The sequence below is a fragment of the Triticum dicoccoides genome, chromosome 3A, assembly GCF_002162155.2.
Source record: "Triticum dicoccoides isolate Atlit2015 ecotype Zavitan chromosome 3A, WEW_v2.0, whole genome shotgun sequence".
Lineage (NCBI taxonomy): Eukaryota > Viridiplantae > Streptophyta > Magnoliopsida > Poales > Poaceae > Triticum > Triticum dicoccoides.
Window position 1 is genome coordinate 698,163,335 of NC_041384.1, and position 14,033 is coordinate 698,177,367.

A 14,033-nucleotide genomic window follows, 5' to 3' on the forward strand; every position below is an offset into this window, starting at 1 on the left:
AGAGGCTTACTAGGGACATGTTGGTGTCTATTATTCACACATGTATTACGATTTCCGGATAACACAATTATAGCATGAATAAAAGACAATTATCATGAACAATGAAATATAATAATAATGCTTTTATTATTGCCTCTAGGGCATATTTCCAACATTTCTTGCAATGGGAGAAGTGCTTTTGATGGGTTCAATCTTGCGGTGTCCTCTCCCAGTGACAGAAGAGCAGCGGGGCACGTATTGTATGGTTGCCATTAAGGGCAAAAAGATGGGGTTTATATCATATTTCTTGAGTTTATCCCTCTACATCATGTCATCTTGCTTAAGGCGTTACTCTATTCTTATGAACTTAATACTCTAGATGCAGGTAGGAGTCGGGCGATGTGTGTACTAATAGTAGTAGATGCATACATGAGTCGGTCTACTTGTCACAAACGTGATGCCTATATTAATTATCACTGCCTTAGATATCGTCATAACTTTGCGTTTTTTTATCAATTGCTCAACAGTAATTTGTTTACCCACCGTATGCTTTATTCAAGAGAGAAGCCTCTAGTGAAACCTATGGCCCCAGGTCTATTTTCCATCATATTATTTTGAGATCTATAAAACTAAAAATCCAAAGATACCTTGCTGTAATTTATTTATATTTACTTTATTTTGCCTTTTATTTATCTTTTATACCTATCTTTATTAGATCTCACTCTTGTTCGTGACCGTGAAGGGATTGACAATCCACTTTTCGCATTATATGCAAGTGTTTGTTAATTTGTGCAGGTGCATATATTGGAGACTTGCTTGTGCCTCCTACTGGATTGATATCTTGGTTCTTAACTGAGGGAAATACTTACCTCTACTTTGCTGCATCACCTTTTCCTCTTCAAAAAAAAAAATAAATCAACGCAAGCTCAAGAAGTAGCAACAATCTCATCCACTAACCTTCTTATTTTCTGTTTCTTTTAAGCCAGGAATTACTCTATTGCTGATCAACCTCCACGGAAACGCAAGAATCCATGTGTTTTCAAAAATTGAAGCCGGTAGGAGGCTGGCCCAAGCGGTTGGAGGGGCACCATCTCACCCCTAAAGGCCAGGGCGGAGCCTAGAAATGTTTCCAATGGGTGCACTCGGGATTTCAGTATGAACTAGCTTCAATCCCAGACCATCTCACACTAAAACTCCAAATAATGGCGGTGTGCCGGGGGAGGGGGGAGCCTTTGGATAGAAGCCAGAAGTTGAGAAATCTTAGAGAGGTTCGATGGGATTTTTATTGTTTTCCCACCTCATATCTACATATTTTTACTAATTTCCCCCAATAAAGTTTCTCTCTAGCTCCGCCAGTGGCTATATATAACCATGTATAGTTGTTACATCAAAACAAAAGAGCAAAGACACACCAATTGAATGCAATCCTCACACCACTTGTTTACATATTCCAAATAAATTAATAAAAATAACTTTGTAGCTCTATAGGCAGGTTCATTCTTCCAGGAAAGATTGATCAAAATTCACATCTAAATTTCATTAGTTTTAAACAAGTACATTAAGCAAAACATGTAAGATCGCTCACATTTCAAAGTTTCCTTGCCGAAGGTGCTGGCGCCAACCAGGTACACCTTGTCGAAGGTGCCAGCGCCGACCAGGTTGGCCTCGCTGAAGTTCTTGGTGGCGTGGGACGTCTCCTACGGTGTGAACCGCTTGGCGCCCTGGTACTACGGCGCCGACGACGTCTGGCCGCTGGCGCTCTGGTACTACGGCGTCGACGACGTCTGGCCGCACCTGCCCCACTATGCTGAGGCGAAACCATTCGTGCATGACATTCACCAGATGAACTTGCAGCAGGATATAAAATTTGCTACTGTCACGTACTCCCTCCGTTCCAAATTACTCGTCGCAGAAATGGATGTATCTAGAACTAAAATACATCTAGATACATCCATATCCGCGACAAGTAATTTGGAATGAAGGGAGTATGTACCTAGCGCGTGGGAGGAGCTTCGTCGGAGGCGGTGTTTGAGACAAACTTTTCTTGTTTTCGACCGGGCCTTTTTTGTGGCCATATCATCTAGAGTTCTAGACATATCAAGATGTCACGATACTGTAACATGCCTGTTGGATCAAGAACGGACGGGACAGATCGAATATTGTAACGACATAACAGTGTAGATGTAGTGTGGACGGAATACTTTTCACGGGCCCATGTAGACATGAGACTGTAGATGTGCACTGTTCATGTCAATTTGGCTGTTGATTCTCGATTAGACGATCTAGAGAGATGGGCATGTCACCGTCACTGTTCATTGGTGACATGCCCATGGCATGTTACTAGATCTCATAGACCCATGGTGGGAAATCCATAAAAGATTCCATGAAAAAACCGTTGCTTTTTAAAAATAAGTTCAGTTCCTCTTTGAAAGTATGTTTGGTTCCATTGTGCTGGTAAATTGGCAGTAAGTTTTTTTAGGGGAAGGCAGTAAGTTGTTGCTTACACGTGCTTCTCCAAAGTGGGTGATGTTACTTTTATTTTATATTACACAAAAAGAAGTACGAATCCGGTGATCTCCCAACAAGAAAATTGTCCGGTTGGCTGCGAAGATATATACTTGTTTACAAAACTTGAAAAGAACAGAGGTGGCAGCAAAATATTTTGCAGGAACGTTGCGCTACATTATGGGCTAGTCACATGCCAACCAACCTTAGTTCCATGCTGTCCTTGAGGAATCAGTATTGGGTACGTTCTGTCGTCCTCCATGGTTTCTCAATATCCTGTTATGTCAGCGTTTTCTTTCAAGGAGAACCGGGGATGCCCTGCACTGCATGTTTACTTGCTGGAACCATCTGAATGATTTAGACAGCAGGGGCAGGAACATGATAGGTGTACAACCGTTATCAGGCTAGCAGCATGCAAGTTGCTTGAATTCCATGCCAGGGATGAGCAGGGGAATCCATATCTGAACCCAGCACTTGTTTTTATCAGATTTGCTTGCCCATACGCCCACACTGCACATGGAAAATTGCAAGCATCTGGACATTGTTTTTTTACATACACGAGCCGGTCTGACGGTAAATTAAGGTTTCATCCTGCTCTGCCTCTGCAGCAGGAGTGTTTTGATCTGAAATCGCAGTCAGAACACGATGTGGTTCCTTGAATCTTCTTTACTGTATGTCTCCCTTTATTTCATTCTTGTGGTTGGTGTTTGCCTGAATTTCGAAAGCATCATGAATTTCAGAACCTGTACTGACTGAACAAAACAATCAAGTCAAACTGCCAGTCTGTTGGATCTGGACATGTATCTGTCAGTCTATTTATGAAAACAGGCATTGTGCAGATGAGAATAAATAAATAATGAAGAAGAGGGCACAGGCATTGTGCAGATGAGAATCCAATTTCCGTGCCGTTAATGTAGAGGCACATAGACTAGCCAAGTATGCTTTTCCTTTAGGTCCGGGGTGACACATTTAGTTGGGCCAGCCCCACAACCAGAGATGTATTCCACTTGTTGTGGCATTTGATGAATAAAAGCTTGGTTACTCCCTCAAAAAAAAAAGATGAGAATCCAATGTCCACCCTGGATGGTGCAGAACTGTTGGATGTACCAGATCCATTGTCATCTATATTAAGCGCCGTGATAGTTTGACAACAGAGAGGGAATCTGCTGGACTATAATAATTAGAAAAGGATCCCAACATGAAAGTCTGCACAAGAAACCTTAAAGGCAGGTGTACTTCTTTGGAATTTAAATAGGGCTGATGATTCTTGCATGTTAAACTCTGACAAGAACAACAAGAAACTAAAGGTTTTTCTTTTCATGCAAAGCAAACAATTTCTCCGGGTTACAAGTTGCCAGGAACTTGAAAGGGGAATAAGAGAACACAGAGACAATCACATGCAGATGATGATGTACTTGTTGCAAGTTGCCAACAAAAGGCTTAACAAGATCCATTGCCAGACTGTAGGAAGTATCCAAAAACGACTAGAGTAATAGAGGTCATGGTGTACCATTTATCAGACACGATTTTTGCTGCGAGTAAAAATCTCTTGAGGTTCAGAAGGAGACCAACACATGCCAGCACAGGTGAGCAGTGCAGAGATCACAGCTGCTAGCCGTATCTGCACAGGTGAGCTGATCTATGCGGCATCAGACGTGCGTCAAGATGCGTGCGACGGTGAAGGGGCATTCGCTGGGGTTGGCCTCACAGGGAACGTCAGCCAGATAACATTTTCGTTATTAGTGTGTGTTATAGGACATGCATTGCTACAAAGCAATTTGGAGGGTTTTTCTTTTAACACAGCAATTTGGAGGTTAGTGCACATGATGGACAGTGGTGTCTCCTGTCGAGGACCACGTCCATGACCCGCCAAATTGACGGCCTGGTTCTGGTTGGTCCAAGAATGTTCAGTGTGGATGCTGCACGGCTGTTTCTGTGAAATTCTCCAAGTCAGGTTTAGATACCATAATTCTCCAGATGAACACGGAGCGATGACCCAACCAAAAATTCACAATGAGCGCAACCTATGAGCTGAGCATCGGAAACGATGGCCACCTCATTGACATCGCTCCAAGTCCAACCACCGGCATCAATCAGAGCGGCGGCGGCGGCGGCGGCGAGATCCACACGGAATGGCTGCGGGAGCTGACGTCGGCGTCACGGAGCGCCGCCGTCCTGAACGACCTCATCGGCCGAACGCCGACGCTGTGGTACCTCGGCGAGCGCGCGCCCACCATCCTCCGGCCGCGCTCCCGGCGCGCCGACCTGAAGGCGCTACACGCGGTGCGCGCGGTGGCCATCGGCCCGTACCACCGCGGCGACCGTGGCCTCGCCTTCGACGACGAGGCCAAGCTGCCGTTCCTGCGGTACCTGCAGGACCAGTGCGGGCTCGACGTCGAGCAGTACGTCGCGGCGCTCGGGGCGGCGCGCGGCTGCTTCCGCGATGAGTTCGCCGACGACGCCGACGCGGTCGGCGCGGATTGGCTCCGGGACGAGGACAAGTTCGTGAAGATGCTCCTCCTGGACAGCAGCTTCGTGCTCGTCTTCAGCCTCATGTTCGGCAAGGCCGGCCGCTCGGAGGTCACCAGGGAGCGATTCATACTGTACACGGCCTTGGCGCAGTACGCCGACGAGATCAAGCTCGACCTGCTCGTGCTGGAGAACCAGACCCCCTTCGCCGTCGTCAAGCTGCTCGCCGCCTCGTGCCGCGGCCTGAAGCTCCTCTCCGTCGAGGAGCTGGTGCTCGGCTGCGTCGACGGCATCTGCCCGACCAGGGCGCGCGGCAAGGCCGAGTTGTTGCTCAAGAGACTACCACAATTGAGGAGTTAGAACAGATCAACGTACGCCATCGTGTCCTTGGCCATGACCCATGGCTAGCAAAAGCAACTTCAAGTATAATAAGGCCCACTCCCTGGTGATGACTCTGGCAATTGCCTTTGAGATCTACTACAAGAATAAGTATCACTTGAAACGAACGATGTGAAGTGAGAAAACGAACTAACAAGAACATGAGTAACATTGGTATCAGGAACACACCAGCACCAGCTGATCAGAAGATCGACTAGTTCATCCGTTGTCCCGCAGAAAAATTATCACTCGCACGCCTCCTGATCATCCTCAGTGAACATATCAACTTCAGTGAACCTGGACTTTTGATGGAAATAATCTCCGATGCACTGTTTCAGCTGTTCTCCTGGTGGCACAGCATATATCAATAGAAACATCTTCAGGCAGGGTGCCCAAGTTACTCCATCAAAGCCAAAGAGAACAAAAGAAACAAAGAAAGAGGGCATATTTTTCGACAAAGGGTGGATTTTATTGACTCAAAATGAAGCATCAAGGTGATACAAACACCCGGCCTCTGCATAGTTAGGATGCACACAGCCAATACCCAACTCACACATGCAAATAAAAAAACACGTTGGAAATAGCAAAGTCATATAGGACAAAGCTATACCAAACGAGGCAAAAAAAAAAAAAACCCCCGAAAAGTGATCAAATCAGCGACCGACAAATAACAGTTATGACCATATCCGCACCAATCATCTCATAACATCACAAGGACAACCAGGATCTTCAACAGCAACGCCTTCCAATGTCCAGCCCGGATCGCCCAGAACTGTTGGATATACTAGATCCATTGGCGTCTATATTAAGCACCGTGATAGTTTGACAAAAGATAGGGAAGTTGTTAGATAGTATGACTATAATAGTTAGATATAAGGGTTCCAACTAACTAGCAATTGATAGCCTGCACAAGAAACCTTAATGGCAGGTGTACTTCTTCAACAGGAAACTACTGCTACTGAAACTAAAAATCGAAATGGCATCATGGAAGAATGAGATAGGGCGACTCAATCCGTCCATCTTTGTAATAAGATGCATATACCTTAGGTTCTTCTGCACTCTGTACCTGACGATAAAGTGGTTCGAATCCGCTTTTCACTGAACACGAACCAGTGTTAAAATCCGATAAGAAGAACAAGAAACTACAGGATTTTCTTTTCATACAAAGCAAACAATTTCTCTGGGTTCCACTATCAAAGATAAGGGAACACTAAGAAATTACAAGTTGCCAGGAACTGAAAGAGAAAAAAAATACAAGCACGGAGACATCACATGCATATATTTTTTTGCGAGGGTAAAGGGAGTTTTATTGCAAATTTATAGAGTTACAGTCGAGAGGCCATACATCCTCAATGCAAGGAGGGATCGAGCCTAGCCACACAGCAGTGGCATGCTCCGTACGGCTATAGTTTGCCAGACGATCAGCAACTCTATTCTGAACACGACTAAGTTTCTGAGGAACAAACTCCCTAATACTAGATAAGTGCTTGATCTTCATCACTAGCTGGCCATACGCTGACCGTTGGAGAGCATCCGTAGCCAGACATGATAAAGTTTCGGATGAATCTGATTGAAGAACCACCGGGGCCTCGGAGTGCTCAATGGCCAATGCCATACCTTGCATCATCGCATGTAGTTCCGCCTCCAGAGGATCATTGCAGTGAAAAACATATCTGTAAGCTGCAAAGAGGATGACCCCCTCATGGTTCCTAAGTGTCATCCCAACCGCCGCAGAGCCGTCTTCAGCCTGGAAGGAGCCATTGACGGACAGGCCCACAGGCCCTCGCGGTGGTGCCGGCCATGGCAGGGCAGTTGCCACCCCTTTTTGGCGCGGTGCCACCGGGGCTGCCGAGGGCATCTTACCTTTGGCAATCTCCTCCACAGTAAATTTGCCTGCCAAGTTGATAGATTTGTAGTAGCCGTCCAAGAATTCAACGGAGGCCAGCATTGGGGGTGCTTCCTTGCCATGATATATATCATTCCGAACTTGCCAAATCCTCCAAATCAACAAGATTACCATGTCTGCAACTGCCTTTGAGCATACGCTGAGAAGTGACATGAGCCATTCCTGTCCGTTATCAACCAGAACGCCATCCTCCGGCAAAGGCCACCTCCGACGCATGTTGATCCACAATGTTCTTGCATGCGTGCAAGCAACCAAAGCATGAAATGTAGACTCCTCCTCAACCCCACAAAGAGGACATAGGGATCTGGTCGCCAAATGCCTCCGATTTTTGCATTGTTGTGTTGCTAGCGTACCGGTCGCCACTCTCCAAGCATTAATCTTCATTTTCTGGGGCACGTTAGCCACCCAGATACAGTTCCATATCACGCGATCTCCAGCTGGGTTTGTGCTCGACGATCCATTGGCAAAAGTGATGTTGTGATCGCATGTGGCCAGCTTATATGCGCTCCTTACGGAGAATAGTCCAGACTTCTCCGGGTACCAGGATACGAAATCGTCGCGGTTCCGCGGTGAAGCCCTGATCTTTAATATGTAGTCCACGTCCATCGGCCACAAAAACTCCCGAAGACGATCAACTCGCCAAGCACCGTTCTCATCAATGAAATCGGCCACCCGGTTCAGTCGACAGTTTCCTTTTGGGGTGATAGGGCGAAACGTCGACGGCCGGGGAATCCAGGGGTCTCTCCATGTGCGTATGTTAGCTCCATTGCCGACCCTCCAAATAACACCTTGCTTCAGCAGGTCAAGACCATGTAGTATACCCTTCCAAACTGAAGAACCATTGCCAGAGAACGAAGTATCCAACAACTGTCCAGTCGGGTAGTATCGAGCTTTCATGAGTCGTGCACACAGGCTATCCGGCGAATCTAACAATCGCCAAGCTTGCTTGGCCAGTAAAGCTTGATTTAAAGCCCTCATATCCTTAAACCCCATGCCACCCATAGGTTTCGGTAGTCGCAACTTGTCCCAACTCATCCATGCCATCTTCTTCTTCCCATTCTCAACGCCCCACCAATACTGGCGGATCATACGGGTCAGCTCATCACATACTGATGCAGGTAACTTAAAGACACTCATAACATAAGTAGGTATAGCCTGTGCGACCGCCTTGATCAAAATCTCCTTATTCCCAAAGGACACGTATTGTTCGCTCCAATCAATAAGTTTCTTACGTAACCGATCCTGGATGGTTTCAAAGTTTCCTTTATGTTATCATCCTTCCGGGACCGGGAGGCCCAAGTACTTAGGCTCAAAAACTTCCTGGGTTATCTCCAAGACCGACTTAACCTCATGTACCACAGATGGCAAGCAGTTTTCTGAAAAGAGGATGGAGCACTTCGACGGGTTAATTAATTGTCCAGTCGCCGCCGAATATGTGTTCAACACAATCTTAACCAAGTTAGCTTGCTGTTCCGAGGCTTGAAAAAAATAGGAGTGAGTCATCCGCAAACAAAAGATGTGAAATAACCGGAGCAGACCTGCATATCTTAACCCCTTGTAGGCCATCTTCTCTCATTGATTTATGTAACAGGGCAGACAGGGTATCAGCCACAAAGAGGAAGAGAAAGGGTGATAAGGGGTCACCTTGGCGGAGCCCTCTTGAGGGGGAGAAGGGCTCCAATAACTTGCCATTGAATTTCATAGAGTACGTCACAGATGTAACGCACGCCATCACACGGGATATCCAATCATCACAGAAACCCCACTTGGACAGAGCCCTCTCCAAGAAGTTCCAGTCAACACGATCATATGCCTTTAACAGATCCAGTTTGTAAGCACACAACGGCGGAGAATTAGGTCTAGCGTTTTGGATGTGATGAATACATTCAAATGAGATTATGGAGTTATCAGAAATAAGCCTCCCGGGGATGAAGGCACTCTGATTCTCTTAAATGAGCTCATCCAAAAGCGGCCGAAGCCTATTTACCATGCCTTGGAGACAATTTTATACACCACATTGCATAAGCTAATGGGTCTAAAATCCTTGAGCTCTCGTGGATGTGGCACTTTGGGAATTAGCACAATGGTCATGTCATTAACACCATCCGGCATGACACCACTGGTAAAGAACTCCTACACCGCTGCCACGATTTCCACCTTAAGAGTATCCCAGTTCCGTTGGTAAAACCTGGCCGGAAAACCATCACATCCCGGGGCTTTCAACGGGCCAATCTGAAACAGCGCATTGGATATTTCCTCCTCCGTGTACGCTCTGCATAAAGCCTCATTCATCTCCATCGAGACTTTAGGGGTGATAGTATCCAGTACCTCGGTCGGATCCAATGTAGGATCCTTAGTAAAAACCTCTTTAAAGTATGAGCTTGCCATCATTTCCATCTCCGACGGCGCCACGCACCACGAACCATCGGCTTTCCTAAGTCTCTGTATAAGGTTTCGCCTCGCCCACCATACTGCCCGACGGTGAAGATATTTAGTGTTACGTTCCCCCTCCTTCAACCACGTGATACGAGACCGTTGAAGCCACAACATCTCCTCCTGGTACAACAATTCATCTAGTTCATTCATTTTTAGATCGAAGTTGAGCTCGGTCCGCCCCTGAAAGCTGCAGGTCAGACAGTTGGCTCCTCAACCGTTCGATCTCTTTCAACACATTCCCGAAAGTAGCTTTGCTCCATTGCTTCAAATCTCCCATGACCTATTTCAGTGAGATGGCAATTGATCCCAAGTCACCAGCTGGCCTATGCCTAGCCCACGCCTCAGAGATGATCGAAGGGAGCTTGACATCATGCTCCCACATGATCTCATACCTCGATATTGTCGGCTTGCGCCCCTGCTCCTGCACCCCCTCGAGGTTTATCAAGAGCGGGCTATGGTCCGAGCACGAGGTAGCTAAGTGCACAACTCGAGCCGCTGGAAAAAGATCCCGCAATGCCTCATCAGCACAAGCCCTGTCAAGACACACCTGGACATTGCGATGGCCTTCCTGGCCATTATTGTATGTATAGGGAAGCCCCGAGAACCCTAGGTCTTGTAGCTCACACGTTACCAAGCAATCTCTAAACAATTCCATTTGAGACTCCGATCTAGTCGTTCTTGAGAGATGTTCATGCTGCCATAAGGCTTCATTGAAGTCGCCACACACCACCCAAGGTTCTTATGGGATTGCCCTCAGACGACAAAGATGATCCCACATACGCTGACGATTTTCCACACGCGGTTCACCATAGACAAAGGTTCGTCTCCAAGTTGTGCTGGAACCCGCATCATAAACTCGAATATCAATAAATCTGTTACACGATTTGAGCACTGTCACTGACAGCGTCTCCTCCTAGAACAAAGCAAGACCACCACTTCGTCCATCACTGCTAACACCATGAAAGCCTTTTAGGCCTAATCTCCACTTCAACTTCTCCACTTTAGCTGCTTCTTGCCTAGTCTCACAGAGAAAGACTAGCTTGGGGTTATTGGCTTTTGAGAGGGCCAAAACCTCACGAACTGTTTGGCGGTTCCCCCCCGGCAGTTCCATGATAGAATATTCATTGCGTCCGGCGGTCCTCCTCGAGGGAGGCTGCCGATATCTCATTGTTATCACTGTCCGTATTCACTTTCAACCTCTTGCTGCTTGAGTTACTACCGGTGGGTGAGGCAACCCCCATCGGATCAATCTCCTTACCATCAGTTATGGCCAGCACCGTCTTGGGGACGCCAGGAATGTCTCCCAGTACCTTCCCGGCCTCCTCCAAGTTCAGCCTCCTTTTTGGAACAAGAACGCCATCCGTTCTGTCACTTGTTTTCTTGACCGGGCTCGTTGCTGTGTCCAACACTTCGACATCATATGGAGCATATTGAGGTTCTGATCTACCTGGCGCCTTATCATTAGCCTTCATAGGCTCGGATCCATTAGCTTTAGTATTCTGATCCTCTTGTCTGAGTTTATTGGGAGCATCTGCATAGATCCAGTCTCCAAACTTGAGATCCTTCTCCTCATGGATGCCCAGACCGCACTCTTTGTGATCATGACCAATCAGTCCGCAAAACTTACAAAACCTAGCAAGTTTCTCATATCTAACTAGATAAACCTGGCGCTCCTTAGCGCGAACAATGCTGACGCACTTTGTGAGGGGATTACGGATATCATGCCACACCCGAACCCTAACATAGTCACCACGGGTGTTTCCGTTCAAACGCATCTCCATGATTTCTCCAGCATCTTTCATCAGCTTCTCCATGATGTTTTGTTTGCAATAAGGGTCTGGAAGCTTGTGAATCTGCAACCATATGGGGATGTGGAAGAATTCCACCTCCTCCGCCTTGCTGAAGCCATCATATGGGCATAAGAGCACCGCCATGTTGCGGAAGAGCCAGGGACCTTGCTTCATCAAGCGCTCCCAATCCCCCAAGCAAGATTCTTGGACGACGAATCGATTAGGGCCAACTGGCCTAAATCTTATTTCCTGAGCAGAGTTCCATGCCGCCCTCATATCCTTGTAGAAGGTTGATGGGCTAAAGTTCCTGCTAGTATGAACCCTAGCCAGGGCAAGCCAGTGGACGCTCTCTTGAATCTCGGGATCATCCTCATCGATCTCCACATCGGCAAAATCATCGTCGTTTAGATCCAACTATTCCAGAAAGTCACCTAGATCCGAACGTGCAGCCGCGGCGGCGCCGCTGCCGCCCGTGGCGGAGTGGGCGTCGGAGGGGGACGCCATCACCGTTGCTATCGCGGTGCAGAGACAACGAGAGTAGGGGGCAAGGGCGGACATGAACCAGGATCGATCGGTGCTGGAGTTTCCGGGTAAGACTCAGAGACGAGGGGAGTCGCCTAAGAGGAGAGAAACCCTAGCCGCCAGACGTAGGGGAGATAATTGACATCACATGCATATGATGTACTTGTTGCAAGTTGGCAATAAAAGTCTTAAGAAGATCCATTGCAAGACTGTACCCAAACAGAAAGTATCCAAAAATGAATAGATGTTGTGGTGTACCATTTATCAAACATGATTTTGGCCGCGAATAAAAATTTGTTCAGGTTCAGAAGGATACCAAACATGCCAGCACAGGTGAGCAGTGCAGAGATCACAGCCGCTAGCCATGTCCGTGTGAGAAGAGTTGGGAAGCGTAGAACCCTTCGTCTGGGCTGCATTGTATTATATAGGAGATAAGATTACAAAGATTTAAACTGCTCAACTATTCTCCTATCTCTACACAACGTATATTCTAACATTCCCCCTCAATTTGAACCGATTGAACTTTACCAAGGTTAAGATTGTTCTTGAAGTCATTCAACCTTCCTGTAGTAAGAGGTTTTGTGAAGCCATCAGCAAGTTGATCACCAGTTGGTATAAACCGAATATCAAGTAGCTTGCGAGCTACTCTTTCTCTGACAAAGTGAAAATCAACTTCAATATGTTTAGTTCGTGCATGGAAAACAGGATTGGCTGAGAGATAGGTTGCACCAATATTATCACACCATAACCTTGCAGCTTGTGGAGCCTTGATCCCAAGCTCATATAACAGAGTCTGTATCCACATCACCTTAGCTGTAGCATTAGCCAAAGCTTTATACTCAGCTTCTGTACTGGACCTAGAAACAGTGGCATGTTTTCTTGCACTCCATGATACAAGATTTGTTCCCAGAAACACAGCAAAACCACCTGTGGACCTTCTGTCATCAGCACACCCTGCCCAGTCTGTGTCACGACCGGTTTTCCGGGCTCTAATTTCCAGAAAAGGGCCGTTGTGCTCACCATCCCCAGGATTACTGTTAGCTGATGAGGCACCGACTTGTTACAGAAATTCCAAGCAAAAGTACAAAATGTGTAGTACAAGACCATTCGGGTCTGTGAGTACAACAATTGGTTTCTAGTGGTCGATGGCGGAAGCGGTTTGTGGTTCACCACGGTCTATGGGACTCCATTTCCCACAGGAACAGCTGACCAGGTTAACTCCTATCTTCGCGAGGCTACTATCACCATTGCTTAGGTTCCGAGGCTGTCATCGCAACGCTCCTCTCCAAGCAAGCAATCTGGCCAAGACAATAGCCAGGGACAAGCCAGTGAGTACTTTGAATGTACTCGCAAACATTAAGAACACAGGTATAATATAATTGATCAACATACACTGAAATATTCTATGATCATATCGTCAGTCATAAATAAAATCTTGATGCACGCAAGCAGGTTATTTATATGTAACCGGAATATGCAATGACAGAATAGAAATAAAATGCACCGATCGGATGTCTGAAGCGACGTCTCGAAAGGATAGTAAAAGTGAGCATGCCTCAGTCGGGCGTCTTAGCGACACCACGTAAGGGGCTTATAAAGTAAATAAAATAACAAGCATGCCACAGTCGGGCATCTTAGCGACGCCACATAAAGGGCTTATATGAAAATGAAATAACGAACATGCCACAGTCGGGCGTCTGAGCGACGCCGCATAAAGGGCTTATAATCATAGTGAATATCCAGGAGGTGGTACCGTCCCAGGGATATTCATTATTTCAAACAATGCAAACGGTTAGTCCATAATGATAACAATCATAACCATCATATATCACATGTCATCATCAATATTCGAGTTTAGTGGTTTCTCCTCCGAAGACCGACACTAAGACCGACACTTGACCCATCCCAGACTGTAATCCTTAACCATGGACACGGCTATTCGAATAGGTTTAATATCTCTGCAGAGAGTGTACTCTTTACCCACGAGTAACGGATTCCTTTAGTCCATCGGACTAATTCCGTCTACGGTCTTTTAATTGAAACACACC

The 14,033-nt window shown here is 46.6% G+C and overlaps 1 protein-coding gene across 1 annotated transcript; it reads left to right on the forward strand.

Moving 5' to 3' along the window:
• The first annotated feature begins 4,497 nt into the window (after positions 1–4,497).
• On the forward strand, positions 4,498–5,313 carry LOC119272950. Its single transcript, XM_037554289.1, has one exon. It carries the CDS (start codon positions 4,498–4,500, stop codon positions 5,311–5,313), a length of 816 nt encoding a protein of 271 aa, XP_037410186.1.
• The last annotated feature ends 8,720 nt before the right edge of the window (positions 5,314–14,033 follow it).